The 21,492-nt window shown below is 33.7% G+C and overlaps 1 protein-coding gene and 1 long non-coding RNA gene across 5 annotated transcripts in view; one reads left to right on the top strand and one right to left on the bottom strand.

Moving 5' to 3' along the window:
• The window catches only part of LOC147843698 (uncharacterized), a 341,063-nt gene that overhangs the window by 71,253 nt on the left and 248,318 nt on the right, over positions 1–21,492 (bottom strand). The gene's annotated exons all lie outside the window — the stretch shown is intronic.
• cdh22 (cadherin 22) overlaps positions 1–21,492 on the top strand; it is a 487,421-nt gene that overhangs the window by 364,576 nt on the left and 101,353 nt on the right. For all 4 annotated transcript variants that reach the window (NM_001443453.1, NM_001443451.1, NM_001443452.1 and 1 more), the window contains 1 exon segment: positions 8,462–8,583. In NM_001443453.1, coding sequence (NP_001430382.1) covers positions 8,462–8,583 — 122 coding nt within the window.

Here is a 21,492-nt window from a genome sequence, read left to right as displayed (position 1 = left end):
TATTTCGGCTAGAATAAAAGCAGTTTTAAATTTTTTAAACACCATTTAAGGTCAAAATTATTAGCCTCTTTAAGATATATTCATTTTCTGATAGTCTACAGAGCAAACCATAGTTATAGACTAACTTGCCTAATTACCCTAACCTGCCTAGTTAACATCATTAACCTAGTTAAGCCTTTAAATGTCACTTTAAGCTATATATATATATATATATATATATATATATATATATATATATATATATATATATATATATATATATATATATATATATATATATATATATATATACACATTTAAAAAAAATAATTTTTCAATAAATAATCTTTGTAATATATAGTAATATTTTCTTATTGTTGCATTACAACAATAAACATATTATCATAATAAAAACCCATAAAAACAATGATCAATTAATAATATAGTATTGTTTATTTTCTTAAATGCATTCATTTAACTAACAATTGTAATTTTGAATTGTTTTATAATTAAAGTAAATCTCCATATATATATATATATATATATATATATATATATATATATATATATATATATATATAATATTTTTATTATTATTTGTTTTTTAATTCTGTCAGACTTCTTCAAAGCAGAAAGATATACCAGCTATAAACTCATCTTGAGGAGACTCGTCTGTCCTCCTCGTCCTGCAGGAGTTATCAAGTCTTCTCTCAGTAAAGTCCTGCCTCAGACTGTCAGAAAGTCTGAATCCTATCAGCCCAACAAGAGTGACATATAATTTGTGCGCGTTTGATAGGGTGTATGATATCAAAGTGCAGACAGGCTGGCTCTCGCTCTTCCTCTCTCCCAGGTGATAAATAGAGGGAAAACCATCATGTCTTGCCCTCGGGGTAAAGAGATACTACGGCACAGTTGTGTCTTTATCTCCACTGGAAGGACATTTGGTGTGGAGAGTGAAAAATAACTGCTCTGAGACTGCTTTTTAGCACTTTCCAGACTACTGCTGCTGTAAAACTTGCCCTTTTCCACTGCCGGAAATCAACGAATGCATACATTCACACATTTTATTAGTCCATCCCAAAAAAAAAAGATGAGCAAACAAGATGAGGAATATTAATATGTTGACAAAATACATCTTCATTTAGTGTTTATCTAACCATATGGAAAGATGTTGATTTTTACACTTCAATAAGTGTATATATTAATTTTTATGTTTAATCAATACATTTTAAGATTAATTATTTGCATGATCAAATGAATAAATTTTACCCATTTTTCGGTAATCATTTTACAATCAAAAGCAACATATTTTATTTATATAATATTTATTTTTTTGTGTATTTATAAAACATTTTTTTATTTTATTTTATTTTTATTTATTGATTTATTCGTTTTAATTATTTGTTTTTCTCTATTTGTTTATGTTCTTATTTAGTATGGTAGTTCTATCAACATGATGCGTCTTGTTTACATACAACAATATTGTGGTGTTATTTTTATGCATTTCATTTTTTATTTACTTAATTTTTTAATTAATTCAATAATTGATTTAACTATATCAAGAAATGTAGTTTCATTATTTATTTTTTATTAGTTAATTTAAACTGTAAGCATGAATATAAGTTGTGATATATTTATCAAAGTCTAAAAATCAACAGCTTTCCAATATGCTCTAAAACTTTCCCTTTGCAGGAAATATTGATATTTAATAAATATCACCCATGTTTCATCTGAAAAATAGAGATGAGCATACAATAATAAGAATATTAATATGTTGACAAAATACATCTTTATTTAGTGTTTATCTAACCATATGGGGAAAAAAAAATCATTTTTACACTTTAATAAGAGTACATATTAATTTTTATGTTTTAATCAATAGATTTTAATATTAATTATTCGCATCGAATGAATAAATTTTACCCATTTTTCAGCAACAGATTTTATTTGTATAATTTTTTTGTTTGTTTATTTTTTAAAACATATTTTAATTTTATTTATATGTGTTGGTTTATTCTTTTATATCATTTGTTTTATTATGTTTTTAAATGCATTTATATATTTATTTTCTTATTTAATATTGTAGTTTATTTAACATGATATGATTTGTTCACATACAACAATATTGTGATGTTTTTTAAGCAGTTCATTTTTTTTCTTAATTATTTAATTAATTTAATAATTAATTTTAATTGAATTATATCAAGCAATTTAATTTCCTTATTTATTTTTATTAGTTAATTTAAACTTTAAGCATGAATATAATTTGTGATATATTTATTAAAGTCTAACAATCAACAGCTTTCCAATATGCTCTAAAACTTGCCCTTTTCTACTGCAGGAAATGTTTTATCTGGAATAAAAGCGATGCGCTTATAATAATAAGAATATTAATAAATTGACAAAACACATCTTTATTTAGTATTTTTCTGATAATGTAGAAAAGATGTTGATTTTTACACTTAAATTAATGTATATTTTAATCTTTCAATTTTAAATTAATTAATACATTTAAATAATAATTACTTAATTTAATAAAACAAATTTTCATAAAAAAATCAATAATTAAATCATAAAAATGTATTATAATCTTTCTCTCCACTGAAAGGGCATTTGGTGTGGAACGAGAAAAACATCTTCTCTGTGACTGCACTTTTTAGCACTTTTCCAGTCTACTGCTGCTCTGAAACTTGCCCTTTTCCACTGCTGGAAATGTAGAAGGCTTTATTTGTAACCAGGAATGACATTTCCGTAATCACAGCTCGACACTTTGCTTCATTTTTAATGAAAATGCCAAAGTTCACCGTCCACTTTAATGTACATTTCAATGCTTCTACACTTTTTGCTTTGAAGGTTTTTAAAATCTGCACAGATAAAACAGGTCAAAAGCAAAACACTCTTTTAAATTTGTTTAATGCATTTTGCAATTCAGCACTGAAGTAACATACAGCTTGATTTGACAGTCAGTGTTTGTCCCCAGCAGACACACAACGTCATAAGGCGATAATATTAAGTTAGATTTAGGTCACCAGCATCTAACGACAACATTATTTTGATGTCCAATAATGACGTTAATGTTTTGTTGACGTCAAATACTGATGTTTATTCATCAGGTATGGCAACCGTCAGCATCTGATAGATGACATAGTGGTAACGTCCACACAACGCTAAGCTGGAACATCAGTAGATGTTGATATTTGGTTCTTTTTAAGTTACGTTGGAAAGTAACTAAAATGCAACGTCTGTCCAACATTGGACATTGATGTTATGTTTATGTCACTTGCAAATTCATTTATTTTGAATTTTGGATTAATCAAATAATGAGCAGGAAAAAAAAAAAAAAATATATATATATATATATATATATATATATATATATATATATATATATATATATATATTTATATATATATATATATATATATATATATATATATATATATATATATATATATATATATATATATATATATATATATATATATAATTATATAATTTATTTATTATGGTACTTAATTTTATTTATTAGATTAAGTAATTAATATTCAAACGCATTAATTTGAAATTTAAACATACATTTATTAAGGTGTAAAATTTAACATCCTTTTCATGTGGTTACAAAAATACCCAAATAAAGATGGATTTTGTCAACATATTAATATTATTTAATATTATATGCTTTATATCTTTCTATTATTTCCCAGAGGTGGGTTGCGGGTGGAAGGGCATCTGCTGCGTAAAAACTTGCTGGATAAGTTGGCGGTTCATTCCGCTGTGGCAACCCCGGATAGAAGGGACTTAGCCGACAAGAAAATGAATAAATGAATGAATGTCTTTTTATTATTAGTGGACTGAAAAATGTGTGTAATTAATTAATTTATTTATTCATTTATTCATTTATTCATTTATTCATTTATTTGTTTATTTATTTATTTATTTATTTATCAATTTTCATGCCATAATGTTGTATTATTCAGGCATGAACTTATTTGATTGAATATTTCATACATTTATTTACATTAATTTATTAAATTAACGATAATTGAGCAGTTGATATCTGTTTTTTATTCCGACAATTGACTTTTATTATTTAATAACTATGGATGAAGGGATGGATGGATGGATGGATGGATGGATGGATGGATGGATGGATGGATGGATGGATGGAGGGATGATGATTGGACGATTGGATGATAATTAGATGATGGACAGACGGACGGATGGATGTATGGATGGATGAATGATAGAAAGACAGACAGACGGACGGAAGGACGGACGGACGAACGAATAGATAGATAAATGATGGATGGATGGATGGATAGATAGATAGATAGATAGATAGATAGATAGATAGATAGATAGATAGATAGATAGATAGATAGATAGATAGATAGATAGATAGATAGATAGATAGATAGATAGATAGATAGATAGATAGATGTGTGTGTGTGTGTGTGTGTGTGTGTGTGTGTGTGTGTGTGTGTGTGTGTGTGTGTGTGTGTGTGTGTGTGTGTGTGCGCGCACATGCATGTGCGTGTGCGTGCGTGTACAGTTCACATCAGGACAGAATCTGTGTATTGTTGATGATTCAGATGAAGATGTACAGAGATGTTCATCAGATCTGACATGTATTGTCCACGAGGCCATGACACACACACACACACACACACACACACACACACACACACACACACACACACATACTGCCCTGCTTCACTAATACTGAGTATTTTCCCACTGTTGACTATTCTAACAGACTCAAACTTCATTTCCTCCTCTTGTGTTTGTGCCAGTGAGTGTGTGTGTGTTTGTGCGTGTGTGTGTGTGTGTTAGACGTGCGTCTCCTGTCTTCAGGCGTGGGTTGAGGACACACAGATTGTTTTGTCAATTTGCACAACATTTGAAGCTCATTAGACACGGTTAGTGCAATCGGGAGAGCTGATAAAACCAGATGAGTTTCATTTAATATTTAGGCCATAGGTCTGCAGTCTCTGTCAGTAAATACTAATTCACTGCCAAATCACTGCGAACACAACTCCCGCTGGAGCTCTCATGAGTCAGAAATGCACCAAAGGCAATCACTACTTTCTCTTTCTTTTCTTTTCTTTTGTTTTTTACATAAGAGACAAACAGTTGACTGGAGATGAATCATAGTTTTTAGAGCTGTCTTTAAATATTATTTGTGTAATGAGGAGATTTACAGATCCAGAGAATCAGCTGATTGTGTGTGTGTGTGTGTGTGTGTGTGTGCGTGCGTGCGTGCGTGCGTGCGTGCGTGCAATAATGTTTGCATGTTTTAAATGAAATAACGTGTTTCATTTTTTAAATTAAAGCATATTCAGTTTTAATGGATGCAGAGCTTGTTGGAAAAGAAAGTCAATGAACTACACAGTTTGTTTCGTTTTGTTTGTTTATTTGTTTGTTTGTTTTGTCTGTTTGTTTAAAGGTTAAAGAAACACCATTATTATTTTTTTATTATTTATTTATTTATTTATTTATTTATTTATTTATTTATTTATTTATTTATTTATTTATTTATTTATTTATTTATTTAATTTTATTTTACAGCTAAGCCTATCTCCATAACTATTTCAAATAATATTTGTCTTTTTATCATTTAATACTTAAATTTTCTTAAGATGCATTTTAGCAGCACCACAGCAGAAGGAACCACTGTTGTTTAATTAAATGTATTTTATTTTATTTTATTTTATTTTAGTTTAGTTTAGTTTATTTTTATTTATTTTACTTTTATTTTAAGCCTAAATCTTTTATCCATAATTAATTCTAATAATATTATAATAATTAGTCATTTCAATAATAAATGCTATAATTTTCATAAAAAATGCATTTCAGCAGCACCACAACAGGTTAGGAGAAGGCCAGTGCTTTAATTGTTTAAATTATAAATTTAATTATTAATATGACATTATTTTCTTTTATTAATTTTTTGTTAGTTTTTAATTATTATTAATAGTTCTTTTTTTCTTTTTTTGTTTTATCAAAATGTGTGTATTTATTTTTTTTTTATTCAGGGTTTTTCTTTATTTTATTTGTTGTTTTAAATGTGTTAAATAAAAAAAAAATATTAATAAATTCTACAAAAAATAATAATATATATTAATATTTACAACATCAATTTCTTATTTAAATTATTTATTTGTTTATTTGAATGTGTTTTAAAAGTTATATTTTTATGTTGCTTTCTGTTTTAATAAATCACATTTATTGTTCATTTATTTTCTTAGTTATATAATTTATTTCATTGTTATTTTTGCATTGATTATTATTATTATTATTATTATTATTATTATTATTATTATTATTATTATTATTATTATTATTATTATTATATAAAAAAAAAATCACAAGTACTGGGTTGTGACCGAAAGGGCATCTGCTGTGTAAAAACATATGCTGAAACACTCGGCAGTTCATTCCGCTGTGGTGACCCCTGATAAATAAAGGGACTAAGCCGAAGGAAAAGGAATGAATAATTATTCCATCTGCAACCCATCACTGGGAAACATCCATACACACTCATTCACACACATACACTACGAATAATTTAGCTTACCCAATTCACCTGTACTGCATGTTTTTGAACTTGTGGGAGAAACCGGAGCACCCAGAGGAAACCCACACGAACACATGGACTCAGCCGAGGCTCGAACCAGCGATCTTCTTGCTGTGAGGTGACAGCACTACCTACTGCGCCACTGCACTGCATGTTATTATTATTATTATTATTATTATTATTATTATTATTATTATTAATTGCAGTTACATCGGTTAGGAAATGTGTTTGTGCTATGTAATTAATAGGCATGGCTTGAAAAACAAGAATGAAACTGTCATGTACTGTATATGCAATGTACAGTACACATGCTAAATAACATATACGGTGGTATGCATGAACTAGTGTACAGTACATCTCTGCAGATAAACACAAGCATAACAGCAACATTGTGCTAATTAAAAAAAAAAAAAATCTAATTATGTCTCATTGCAATTAAAGCGCCGGCCCTCTCCTGGCCGAAACGCATCTCTCATGAAAATGAAAACATTTCTAATGAAATAAATAAGGTGCGGAAATTAGCTCAAAATCAGCCGCCGCAACACGTACAGCTTGTTTAATTAGTCGACGATTTTACTTATATAAACTTAAACGAATTTAATTATGTACACATTTTCCAATAAGATTTGCATTTGATTGTAGCTTAATGAGACTGCGCTCAGAATGATATTACAGCCTGATGTTGAATCTGTTTATCTGCATTTCCATCAGTGTTCCTGTGCTCTTACCATTATAACTCATTGCTGTATATAGTGTTGTTGGACCTGTTTGTGTTCACTGCTTTAGCATAAATGAGCAAACAAACCCCTCACACACACTCAAAAAAATGATTACTGCTGCTTGTTCAAACTACCTGTTTAAAATGGGCTGAATTAACACAATTCTTGCAGTTTCTTTGGCCAGTTTATTTGTTTTATGTTCAATCCACTTAAATTTATAAACTCTTAAGTTAACTTAAGCGTTTTGCCAGTTTATTTGTTCAACAGTTTATTTGTTTTATGTTCAGTCCACCTAATTTTGTAAACCATTAGGTTAACTTAAGCGGTTTGTGTTGGGACAACATAAAACAGTTGTTTTGGTCCAACTAGTTCCAAGCATGCTTTGATTGGGATTGAATTAAGAGAGATACATTTTGACAATAAAAGTAATCTTATGTGTTTAAAGTTAACAGAAAGACTTGTTAGAGTTTAATCTTCACTTCAGTTCAGTCTTCCCCGAGGCCTCCTCACAGTGGGACATGCCTGGAAAACCTCCTTAGGTAGGCTTCCAGGATGCATCCGAAACAGTTGCCTGAGCCACCTCAGCTGACTTCTATCGATGTGGAGGAGCAGCGGCTCTACTCTGAGCTCCTCCAGGGTGACAGAGATCCTCACCCTATCTATACCCTGCGAAGGAAACTCATTTTGGCCGCTTGTATTCAAAATATTGTCCTTTCGCACATGACCCAAAGCTCATGACTGTGTGGAGTTTGCATGTTCTCCCTGCATTTGCGTGGGTTTTCCTATGGGTTTCCCCCACAGTCCAAAGACTGTACAGATGAATTGGGAAGGCTAAAATGTCCGTAGTGTTTGAGTGTGTGTGTGTGAATGTGTGTGGATGTTTCCCAGAGATGGGTTGCGGCTAGAAGGGCATCCGCTCCGTAAAAACTTGCTGGATAAGTTGGCGGTTCATTCTGCTGTGGCGACCCCGGATTAATAAAGAGACTAAACCGACAAGAAAACAGATGAATGAGTGAATGTTCAGGTCCGGATTAATTGGTTCAGGTGTGTTTAATCAGGATTGGAGCTGAACTCTTCAGAAAGGTAGATCTCCAGGAGCAGGGTTGAGCACTTCTGATGCTGCTACTGCTGATGAAGATGATGCATATGATGAATGAATGATAATTTTGAATGTGTTTGTCTCCAGATAATCAGTCGATGGCGTCTGAGACAGCGGTCAGCATCCGCATCCTGGACGTGAACGACAACCCACCTGAGCTGGCCACTCCTTATGAAGCCTCAATCTGTGAAGACGCCAAACCTGGACAGGTAAGAAATCAAAAAAGAGACTGTGTGTTTGCTGCAGTTGTTTATAAAGCTGTCGTATGCTTTGGAGTTTGTCATTTCAGTGAGGAGTGTGTGTGTGTGTGTGTGTGTGTGATCTGCCTGCTCTCAGACAGCTGTGTGTCCGTGTCCAGCTTTCTGAACATCAGCTGTGTGTTTGTGTGCCAGTGATATGAACATCAGCTGTTTGCTCTGATCAAGTGTTCGCTTTCTAATTGCATTGTGGGTAGCGCTTCACTCAGCCTGGCCTTCCTGATTCGCTTTGACGGCAGTTTACAACGCCTAACAAGATTTGTTTTTTCTGAAGCTCAATATCTGGTCTGATCGCGCAGGGTTAATGCAGTTTGGCTGAACTCACCCGTCTCTCCATCCTGCATGGGTGTAGAAACAGCTGCCAACATAAACATGAGCTCCGCCACCCTAAAGATTAGATCTGCCACACTGAAAAGGAGCTCTGTCTCTCTAAAGATGAGCTTTGCCACCTTAAAGTTTAGCTCTACCACCTGGAAAATGTGTTTTGTAACCCTAAAGATGAGCTTTGAGACCTTAGAAATAAGTTCTGCCACCCTAAGATGTGCTCTGACTCTCCAAATATGAGATCTGCAGAATTAAAGATGAGCTTTGCCCCTCTAAGATGTGCTCTTCCACCCTAAAGATGAGCTCTGCCACTCTAAGATGAGCTTTGCCACATTAAAGATAAATTTTGCCACCCTAAAGATGAGCTCTGCCACATTAAAGATGCATTTTGCCACCCTAAAGATGAGCTCTGCCACATTAAAGATGAATTTTGCCACCCTAAAGATGATCTCTGCCACATTAAAGATGAATTTTGCCACCTTAAAGATGATCTTTGCCACATTAAAGATGCATTTTGCCACCCTAAAGATGATCTCTGCCACATTAAAGATGAATTTTGCCACCCTAAAGATGAGCTCTGCCACATTAAAGATGAATTTTGCCACCCTAAAGATGAGCTCTGCCACATTAAAGATTAATTTTGCCACCCTAAAGATGAGCTCTGCCACATTAAAGATGAATTTTGCCACCCTAAAGATGAGCTCTGCCACATTAAAGATGAATTTTGCCACCCTAAAGATGATCTGTGCCACATTAAAGATGATTTTTGCCACCCTAAAGATGAGCTCTGCCACATTAAAGATGCATTTTGCCACCCTAAAGATGAGCTCTGCCACATTAAAGATGAATTTTGCCACCCTAAAGATGAGCTTTGCCTCATTAAAGATGGATTTTGCCACCCTAAAGATGAGCTTTGCCACATTAAAGATGAATTTTGCCACCCTAAAGATGAGCTCTGCCACATTAAAGATGAATTTTGCCCCCCTAAAGATGAGCTCTGCCACATTAAAGATGATTTTTGCCACTCTAAAGATGAGCTCTGCCACATTAAAGATGCATTTTGCCACCCTAAAAATGGGCTTTGCCACTTTAAAATTTAGTTCTGCCACCCTAAGAGGAGATTGGCAACATTAAAGATGAAATATGCCATCCTTTGAGAGCTTTGCCATATTAAAAATATTTTTTACTGTTAAAAAAAGATGAATCTTTCCACTCTAAGATGAGCTCTGCCACATTAAGGATGGAGTTTGCCACCCTAAAGATGAGCTCTATCACTTTATAAATTAAATTTGCCACCCTAAATATCAGCTCTGCCACTTTACAAATGAGTTCTGCTACTCTAAGATGAGCTTTGCACATTAAATATGAATTTTGCCACCCTAAAAATGAGCTTTGCCATCTTACAATTTGTTCTGCCACTCTAAGATGAGCTTTGCCACATTAAAGATGAATTGTGCCACCCTAAAGGTGAGCTTTGCTATCCGAAAGATGAGTTCTGCCACCTTAAAAATGCTTTCTGCCACTCTGAGATTTGCTTTGTCACATTAAAGATATTTTTTTTCACCCTAAAGATGAGCTCTGCCACATTAAACATGATTTTATCACCCTAAAATGAGTTCTGCCACTCTAAGATGGAATTTGCCACCTTAAAGAAGAGCTTTGCCATATTCCAAATTATTTTTCTTACCCTAAATATCAGCGCTGCCACCTTACAAATGACCTTTGCCACATTAAAGATAAATCTTGCCACCCTAAAGATGAGTTTTGCCACCCTAAAAATAACCTCTGCCACCTTACAAATGAGTTCTGACACCCTAAGAGGAGCTTTGCCAAATTAAAGATACATTTTACCACCCTAAAGATGAGATTTGCCACCTTAAAAATTTGTTCTGCCACCCTAAGATAAGATTTTCCATATTAAGGATGAAATGTGCCACCCTTAAGAGATGAGCTTTGCCACATTAAAATGTAGTTTTACCCCTTTAAAGAGGAATTTTGCCACCCTAAATATCAGCTCTGCCACCTTGAAATAGGTTCTGCAACTGTAAGATGACATTTGCCACATTAAAGATGAGTTTTGCCACCCTAAAGATGAGCTCTGCCACATTTCAAATTATTTTTCCTACCCTAAATATCAGCGCTGTCACCTTACAAATGACCTTTGCCACATTAATGATGAAATTTTTCACACCCTAAAGAAGAGCTTTGCCACCTTGAAACTTGTTCTGCCACCTTAAAATGAGATTTGCCATATTAAAGATTAAATGTTCTACCCTTAAGATGAGCTTTGTCACATTAAACATGATTTTTACCACCCAAAAATTAGTTCTGCCACGCTAAGATGAGCTTGGCCACATTAAAGATGACATTTGCCACTCTAAAGATGAGCTTTGCCACCTTAAAAATGATTACTGCAGCCTTAAAGATGAGCTCTGCCATCTTAAAAATTTCGTCTGCCACCCTAAATTGAAGAAAATTCCAAAATTATTTTATTACCCTAGATGACTTTTTCCACCCTAAATATCAGCTTTGCCACCTTAAAATGAGCTCTGCCACCCTAAGATGAACTTTGCCACATTAAAGAGGAATTTTGCTACCCTAAAAATTGCATCTGTCACCCTAAATATAAGCTCTGCCACCCTAAAAATGTGCTCTGCCACCCTAAGATGAACTTAAACACCACATTAAAGATAAGCTCTGGTGTCACTATTATAGCAGTTTTATCTAAAGAGTCTCAGTATCTGCAAACGGTAATATTATCTTAATCAGCATCTTCATTTCTTCATCAATGACATCATTAAGTCATTGTTCGGGAAACGCTTCTCTGACCTCCGCAAGCTGCCAGACTGGACACAAACGCTGCAGCAGAACAATCAGTGTGTGTCACATTCACTTCTGAGCCAATCGCTTTCCCCCTTTTGTCAAAATAGTTTCATTATTGCTTTGCTCCTACTTTGGACCTTTTTCAATTGGAAAGAATGATCCGTCTGACATTTCGTCCCCGAAGGCAATTTATAAAGTCAGTTTTTTTCAGTGCCTGTCAGCAAACTCACCCACAGCTCGGTCCACTTGTTGCACTTGTTTACACGTGGAACAGAAGAACACATGTTCAGGCCACAAACTTCTCTCATCATTTATTTACTGCCGTGCTCTTTCAGACCAACATGACATGCTGTCTTTTGTCAAGCAAAAAAAGGGGGATTTTTTTAAATGACAACTAACAAAAAAACACAAGCTTTTGAGTTTAAGACAGTGCAGAAACATGAGCATAAATTGTTAAAATTGTTTCTATTATACATTTTGGGACGCTGAAATATTAAATGTATTTTATATTGTTTTACATTATTTAGAACAGCTAGAGTATTGTCATTCTTCAATCAATGTTTCATTTCACAACGATGTAAAACATGCTGAAGAAATAGGATATATATAGGATATATATACGTTTATATGATGGATTAAATTTGTATGATTATATGGCTTGCTTGGTTTGGGACTTGTGGAGCTGTGCATGGATGGACTTTCAGCTGTGAAAATTAAACCACACTGAGCTGAACTAAACTGAAGTTCAACTCTAAAAACTGGACTGACACACTTTTAGTTTACTAAAACTTCTAATCTACAATAGAGCTGTAATCGGACCATAAAAAATAGACCCGATAGGGCCCGAGCCAGACAGAATTCGGCCCTAGCCCGACAGGTACATTTTGATTGACAGCTTTATTAAGCCTGAACTCGTTTATAGCCCGACATTATTCAAATGTGCTCATGCACACAGCTCTTTTGCCTTTTTTCAAGAATGAGTCATTTATATGTTTTAACATAATTTATTCGTAACAAACGTAAGCTATAGGCAACTTGGAAGTTGAAACCAATAAATAAAATTAGTCCTCTGTAACGTTGTAATATCTCAGCACTATAAACTTAGCCTTTAAATTGGCCAACACACCAATAAAAATAAGTCTTTCCTAACAAATTAAATTAAAATAAATTATAAATTTGGCAATAACGAAATTAAGATAAGGGCTCTGCGAAATTTGTTTCGCCACTTCTCTTCACAATCTGGCATTCAGTCGACGGTAAAGCTGAATATTAAAAGAAAAGCCTAATGCCAACATTAACCTGTATACTCTGTTTACATTTTGATTTTATGGTTTAATTAATATTTAATTCTAATTTAAAATACCCTTTACTCACCAAGATTAGGCTATGTGTTTTTTCGTGGAGGAACATTATTGAATCCACTGTAAATGGCTTAAGCGCAGTCCTACGCTCAGGACTCTTTTACTGCTGCTGCTACAAGCCGAGATGCAGAGTTCTGATCTGGCTAATATAGCAACTTTTGCGTAGGATTGTTTGTTGATCTTTTACCAACCAAAAACATTTACATTTAGTCATTTAGCAGACGCTTTTGTCCAAAGCGACTTACAAATGAGGACAAGGAAGCAATTTACACAACTATAAGAGCAACAATGAATAAGTGCTATAGGCAAGTTTCAGGTCTGTAAAGTCTAAGAAGGAAAGTATTAGCTATTTTTTATTTTTTATTTTTTTTGAGTACAGTTAGTGGTATATCCAGAGAGGGAATGGCAGATTAGGAATTGAAGTGGAGACTAAATAGTTGAGTTTTTAGTCATTTCTTGGAAACAGCGAGTGACTCTGCCGTTCTGATGCAGTTTGGGAGTTCATTTCACCAACTGGGCAGATTGAATGCGAGAGTTCGGGAAAGTGATTTCTTCCCTCTTTGGGATGGAACCACGAGAAGACGTTCATTCACAGAACGCAAGTTTCTGGAGATCACATAAATCTGCAGAAGTGAAAGAAGATAAGAAGGAGCAGAGCCAGAGGTCGCTTTGTAGGCAAACAGAGCTTTTAATTTGATGTGAGCAGCAACTGGCAGCCAATGAAAACGGATGAGCAGTGGAGTGACATGTGCTCTTTTAGGTTCATTAAAGACCACTCGTGCTGCTGCGTTCTGGAGCAGCTGAAGAGGCTTGATAGAGTTAGCTGGAAGCCCGGCTAGTAGAGAGTTGCAGTAATCCAGTCTGGAGAGAACAAGAGCTTGAACAAGGAATTAAGCTGCATGTTCAGATAGGAAGGGTCGGACCTTTCTGATGTTATAGAGTGCGAATCTGCAAGATCGAGCAGTTCTAGAAATGTGGTCAGAGAAGTTTAGTTGGTCATCAATCGTTACTCCAAGACTTTTCACCGTTTTGGATGCAGTAATGTTTGCCCCATCCATTTGGGATTGAAAAGTTATGGTGCAGAGACAAAACATCCATTTAATTTTCCATGACAGCAGTTTCAATGTAGCCTCGTCATCTTCCCTGTCAGCTTGCTGTGCTGTTTAGAGATCTACCGTAATGCACAGTGTATGAGTGACCGCCAAAATACCTTTGTGGCTAGAATGACAGGTTCTTTCTGAACTGGTGGCTGGCCTGACCGCAGTCAAAATTCGTTCTTTTTGACGTCTCCGTCATCTTTTGTTTTACCTTTTCAGGGAGGGAATTTAATGTGACAAATGATTTAATTACTTTCTCGGGCCAATCGAAATGCATCACATGACTGTTCATTTACTGTACAAGCCCGGCCCGACCTAACCCCGTCTTAAATGATAGAAATTAAACCAAAACCCCCCCGAACCCGTCGTGTTCCGCCGGGTCCCGTCGGGTTCGGGCAAAGAGCTTCAGCTCTAATCTACATTGTAAAATCCAACATTTCTGCCCATTATCACCAATAAAGCCTAGAAAAACAGGGCATTCGTATATTGTGAACCGATAGGTTCAGATATTCTTTTCCAGTTATCAAGGAAATAATTTGTTCCTTAATTATAGTTTTGTAACTATTAAAGTGTTTTAAATTCAAAAGTAAACCCATACATCAGTGTAAAATCTATGAATGGTGAATAAACACATTTCTGTAATTGTGTACCTGGGTCACTTTTGCCATGGCCTCTTTGGGCTTTAACAAACTTATCCTTCAGGTTGTTCCAAACCTTTTAAAAAAAACTTTCCTCTTTTCCCATGGCTGTTTCAATTTCTAGCCAAGAATTATTGGTCAATTATTGATCAGGGATCATAAACATGTCTGTATACAGGCACTCTGTTTCAGACAAAATCTCTTCAAAGTGTTTCATATTCAACTCAAATCAAATGCGCACTGTTAGCTCGAGTCTCAAAAAAAAAACATGCGCTCCGCCAGCCGAAATTATGTCGCGCACACTTCCCGCGATGACGCCACTTTTTACTCACGCGTCGAGTATAAACCAGGCTATAGTCCGCAGTTTACAGTAAAGGACTGATCTCACCTCCTTTTTTACGTTCCAAGAATGCGAGGCACACCGCAATGATTTTCAACAAGAAAACAAAGAAGTGCGGTGCACTTTTTATATTACTAGCCAACAACCGTATTAGCTGCCTATTGTGCACGAGTGTTGCTGTTGATATTTGTATAATTTTAAAACTTAAAAACAATGTGATATTCAAGATTTATAAAGTCATACAGCTCCAGATAACTCAAATAGCAAACACTAGCAAAGAGCATAGAATCGCGACACTGTTGCTGTTTGGAAAAAATTGGCCACTAGATGCCAATGGTGTCAGGTGGCCGGCCATTTTGGAATAAAAATTCCTATAGAACAACAGCATGGACAATTAAAACTAGACAGAATATTGGCTTTGTCACATTAAAGATATTTTTTTCACCCTAAAGATAAGCTCTGCCACATTAAACATGATTTTATCACCCTAAAATGAGTTCTGCCACTCTAAGATGGAATTTGCCACCTTAAAGATGAGCTTTGCCACATTCCAAATTATTTTTCTTACCCTAAATATCAGCGCTTTCACCTTACAAATGACCTTTGCCACATTAAAGATGAATCTTGCCACCCTAAAGATGAGTTTTGCCACCCTAAAAATAACCTCTTCCACCTTACAAATGAGTTCTGACACTCTAAGACAGGGGTTCTCAAAGTGGGGGTTGGCACCCCTCGAGGGGTCGCGGGACAATGAAGGGGGGTCGCCTGGTGATTTAAAAAAATCAATTTATTATTATTAAATCATATAGGAATGACCATATTTTATCCATAACCTACAGAAGAGAAAAAATATAGTCGTTTATAATTACTATATAGTTACTTTAGTAGCTTATAGTTAGTAGTTCTGTTGGATTGTGACCCCAGTGGTAATTACATTACATTAAAGACACAGCAATAGCGTCAGATGCAGCAGATTGATTTTATAACACCAGGTTAAAGTTTCTGGCCCATTTACCGCACTGACATTAAACGAAGAATATCCCTGGGTTTATTGGTGTGTGTGTGACATTGCATGCAAGGTTTCTGTATTCATAACCAGGATATTGGGGGTCGCGAGTCACTGGCATCGTCATATTGGGGGTCGCAGGCTGAAAAGTTTGGGAACCCCTGCTCTAAGAGGAGCTTTGCCACATTAAAGATACATTTTACCACCCTAAAGATGAGATTTGCCACCTTAAAAATTTGTTCTACCACCCTAAGATAAGATTTTCAATATTAAGGGAACACAGAATTAATTAAAATATTGAGTTAAATATGAGTTAAAATATATTCATACACCCCCCATTGAAAAGCAACATTTTAAATAATATCTCAATGAAAAGAAAAAAAATTCTAAAATGTCTGTAAAATAAGCTATTAAAAGTGCTGTTTATTGTGATAGTAAGTGTTTTATTGTCGTCTTTCAGGTTGTATCTTAGTTTTAATGTGCTTTTTAAATAAATAAATTAAAAAAACAAAGCGGCTGCTTGTCATTGCGACAGCAATAAGCCCCAATGGGCGGCCGATCACTTTTACTTCAAAATGGTGAAATCCTGGGGCTGCTGCTGGGCGCTGCTGTTGCAATGGAGTGTTCTGTTGGGTGTCGCCTCTTGGTAATTGTAAGCTCTTTGCCACTAGTCTCTTCTCTATCTTCAAATGTCTCTGTAGTTGTCTTGGCAATACAAACACTGCTGTCACCTCAACGGAAAACCCGCCTCTGCTTTCATTTGATTGGAGAATGAAACAGTCATGACTGATGTAACACGCTACGTAACGTGACTGATGTAACGCGGGGAAGGTGACACTTGACATTTGAGTTGTGGATACAAATGCAGGATTTATTAAACCGAGAATGGTAACATACAGGCAAATCCAGAAGAGTGGTCAATAACAGGTGAGTGGTTGATCTAGGTGGCAAACAACAAAGCAAGGATCGGTATACAGCAAGGCAAGGCAAAACATGTAAAATGTAAAAAGTGAGCTCACAAGACTCAGCAATGTGTGTGTGTATGTTTGAGAGGCGTATAAAAAGTCTGTGTAATTAGTCCTGAACAGCTTCAGCTGTGTCTGTTTGCAATCATGGGGGATCTAGGCCAGGTGTGTAAGTGAAGTGTATTGTGGGATTTGTAGTGCAGTTACTGTGTTCCCCAAAAATGTCATTAGAATACAGTAACATGTTACTGTAGAGCGCATTACACCCAACTCTGATATTAACTTTTTTTTTTTTCCCATGTAAGTTAGATTATTACATTTTAAAATAATTTTTCCATTTTAATTCATGACATCAGTAGGGTTATTTTTGCTTCTTTTACACCGTTATTAAGTGGTTAGTTGTCCTCTCTGTTCATTTGTTGCTTAGCTGTGATTGAACATTTTCTTTTATTTATTTTTATTTTTTTGAACGGATGTGAAATATAGAGGACAACAAAAGGTTTGTTTTCTGTTGTTGTGATGGAGGATTGTGTGCTCTCCTCCTTTCTCTGTGTGTGTTTGTGTGTTCTGCTCCTCAATACAGACGCTGAATGAGGACTGTTATTGTGGGATTAAGGATTCCTGGAGATTTATTTTATTGTGAAGAGCTAGTAACCTTTGTACATGTTTTGGTTTGTGTAAAAAGTAAAAAAAAAAATCTTTGTAGTCGGCCGTTAACATCCTTGGAGAAGAGATGGAAAAAAAGAATGTTGCTATCTTTTTGAGTTATATACAGACTTTTTTGTAAAATAACATTTATTTATTTATTTATTTATTTATTTATTTATTTGTTTGTTTGTTTGTTTGTTTGTTTATTTATTTATTTATTTATTTATTTATTTATTTATTTATTTATTTATTTATTTATATGTATGTATTTTGTATTTTGTATTTAATAGTTACTTTATACATTTGTTCATTTATTTGGTTTATTTATTTATTTGTTTATTTTATTTTTTATTTTTATGTTTATTTTTCTTTGTTTGTGTGTTTATTTATTTTATTTTATTAGAGTGTTATATTTATTTATTTATTTGTTTGTTTGTTTATTTATCTGTATTTTTAGTTATTTGTTAATTAATTAATTTATTGGGTTTATTTATTTGTTTGTTTATTTCTTTTTTAATTTGTATTTTTTATTTGTTTAATAATGTATTAATTTATTGGGTTTATTTGTTTATTTATTTGTTCATTTTTATATGTTTTCGTTTATTTATTTTATTTATTTATTTATTTTAAATGGTATTTTTTACTTTTTATTTCTTTGTTTATTTCATTTAAATTTTTTTATTTGTATTTCTTATTTCTTTTCTTCTTTATTTGTTTGTTAGTTTGTTTATTAATTTATAACTTTTTATTTATTTTTTATTTATTTTTTATTTATTTATTTATTTATTTATTGTTTGTTTGTTTGTTTGTTTGTTTGTTTATTTCTTTCTTTTTTGTTTTTATTTATTTATTTATTTATTTATTTTATTTTTTTATTATTCAATTGCTTGCAGGCATAAATTCCCCACAAAAATAGCAATACCAGTAATTTTTAACATTGAAATATATTTGTAGTCACCGGGAAAACTATAAAGCTTAAATTCACTTCTGTCTGTCTGTGTGTGTGTGTGTGTGTGTGTGTGTGTGTGTGTGTGTGTGTGTGTGTGTGTGTGTGCGCGCGCGTGTGTGTGTGTGTGTGTGTGTGTGTGTGTGTGTGTGTGCGTGCGTGTGTGTGTGTGCATGTGTGTGAATCTAAACAAATTTCCAAATTCTACTCTCTGTCTGCAATAGGCAGTCTGGGTGTTTGAAGAAGACTACGTCATCTCTATCCTTAATTTGCAGATATTCCTCAATGTGTTTGTTTATTTACCTTGTTGTTGAGGTAAATGTATTACTCAGTACCTCACCGAGTTATTTCAATTAAACTGTTGGATGTTTTATGCTGTTTAACTGCTTGCAAGCGTTCAGTCCTTGAGATTCGCAGATGAATAACAGTTGCTCTGGAAACATAATGGTGAATAATAAAGTCACCTTCAAATCATCTTTCTGGGTAAATTTCTGGAGATAAAGGGTCATTTATTAATGCGAATATGAATGGCAGCTGCGAGAATGAAGACTAAAGAGCCTTTCAGAGATGAGAAAGTAAAACTGCACAATGTCTTCAAGTTGAAATGTGTTATGTGAAAAGTTAATTCCGATAAAACTAATTGTTTCAAACTAGAACATAAAAGATTTTCTATACTATATTCAGGGCAGCCCGGTGGCTCAGTGGTTAGCACTGTGGCCTCAAAGTAAGAAGGTTCCTGGTTCGAGTCCCGACTGTTGCCGCAAGTTTCCTCCGGGTGCTCCAGTTTCCCTCTCAGTCCAAACTCATGCGCTATAGGTGAATTGAATAAACTAAACTGGCTGTAGTGTGTGTGTGTGTGTGTGTGTGTATGTGAATGAGTGTTTATGGGTGTTTCCCGGTACTGGGTTGCATCTGGAAGTGCATCCGCGGTGTAAAACAGCGTGTCACTGTGGTGACCTTTGAAACAGAGACTAAGCCGAAGGAAAGGAATGAATGAATCTTCAGTACGCAGTGTTTTCAAGTGTTGTTTTGGATTTTCATTGTGTATACCCTCTAAACAATTGCGAAATAAAATGAAAGGAAAAATTGTACATACAATACAATGTAAAAAATGCTCACACTTTCACAGTTTTCTTCATTTTGTCCCAACACAATCTGATTAAGTTAACGTAATTGTTTTTACAAATTTAAGTGGATTGAACATAAAACAATTAAGTCCCCCAACTAACTCAAGAATTGTGTTGATTCAGCTCATTTTAAATAAGTAGTTTGAAGAAGCAACAACAAAAAAATGTTCTGAAGTGTATATAATATGTTTTTTTTTTTCAAAATACATACAAACACGTTTACAAAACCACAGAAGAAAAGAACCTGAATTTATTTATTTTTTTCTTGTTGTTGTTTTGTATTTTGGGGTTTTTGTTATGTTAGTGTTTTTGTTATGTTTTGTTATGTTTAAGTGTCATGCTGCGGATTTTGCTTTTCATTTCAACACTACAAAGATAGAGCGTCACACAATACCCTAAGTACAGAAAAACTTACAAAAAAAAAAAAAACGTTTCATCTTTCAGCAGGACAGTTTCAAAGCAAAGGGCCCTGATTCCTGCTGTTTCCAATGCATATTTGAGGTGGAAAATGGCAGGCGTCTCTGTCTCTATTTTGTTTCGTTTCATTTCATTTTGTTTCGTGTTTGTTTTGTTTTGTTAAGTTTTTTATTCATTTTTGTTTTGTTTTGTTAGTTTATTTGTGTTTCTTGTGTTGTTTTGTTTTGTTTTTTTGTGTTGTTTTGTGCTTGGTTTTGTGCTTAGTTGTTTGTATTGTGTTGTGTTTTGTCTTCTGTTGTGTTTTTTGTTTGATGTTATGTTATGTTATGTTATGTTGTGTTTTGTTTTGTGCTTAGTTGTTTGTTTTGTGTTGTGTTTTGTGTTGTGTTGTCTTCTGTTGTGTTTTTTGTTTGGTGTTATGTTATGTTGTTGTTGTTATGTTATGTTATGTTATGTTATGTTATGTTATGTTATGTTATGTTATGTTATGTTATGTTATGTTATGTTATGTTATGTTATGTTATGTTATGTTATGTTATGTTGTGTTGTGTTTTGTTTTGTGCTTAGTTGTTTGTTTTGTGTTGTGTTTTGTGTTGTGTTGTCTTCTGTTGTGTTTTTTGTTTGGTGTTATGTTATGTTGTTGTTGTTATGTTATGTTATGTTATGTTATGTTATGTTATGTTATGTTATGTTATGTTATGTTATGTTATGTTATGTTATGTTATGTTATGTTATGTTATGTTATGTTATGTTGTGTTTTGTTTTGTGCTTAGTTGTTTGTTTTGTGTTGTGTTTTGTGTTGTGTTGTCTTCTGTTGTGTTTTTTGTTTGGTGTTATGTTATGTTGCTGTTGTTATGTTATGTTATGTTATGTTATGTTATGTTATGTTATGTTATGTTATGTTATGTTATGTTATGTTTTGTTTTGTTTTGTGTTTTGTGCTTAGTTGTTTGTTTTGTGTTGTGTTTTGTGTTGTGTTTTGTCTTCTGTTGTGTTTTTTTGTTTGGTGTTATGTTATGTTATGTTATGTGTTTTGTTTTGTGCTTAGATGTTTGTTTTGTGTTGTGTTTTGTCTTCTGTTGTGTTTTTTGTTTGGTGTTGTGTTATGTTTTGTTTTGTTTTGTGTTTTGTTTTGTGCTTAGATGTTTGTTTTGTGTTGTGTTTTGTCT

The sequence above is a fragment of the Danio rerio genome, chromosome 6, assembly GCF_052040795.2.
Source record: "Danio rerio strain M-AB ecotype USA chromosome 6, GRCz13ab, whole genome shotgun sequence".
In the NCBI taxonomy this organism is placed as follows: Eukaryota; Metazoa; Chordata; class Actinopteri; order Cypriniformes; family Danionidae; genus Danio; species Danio rerio.
Note: the sequence above shows the minus strand (reverse complement) of the source record. Positions and strands in the feature narration are given on the sequence as shown.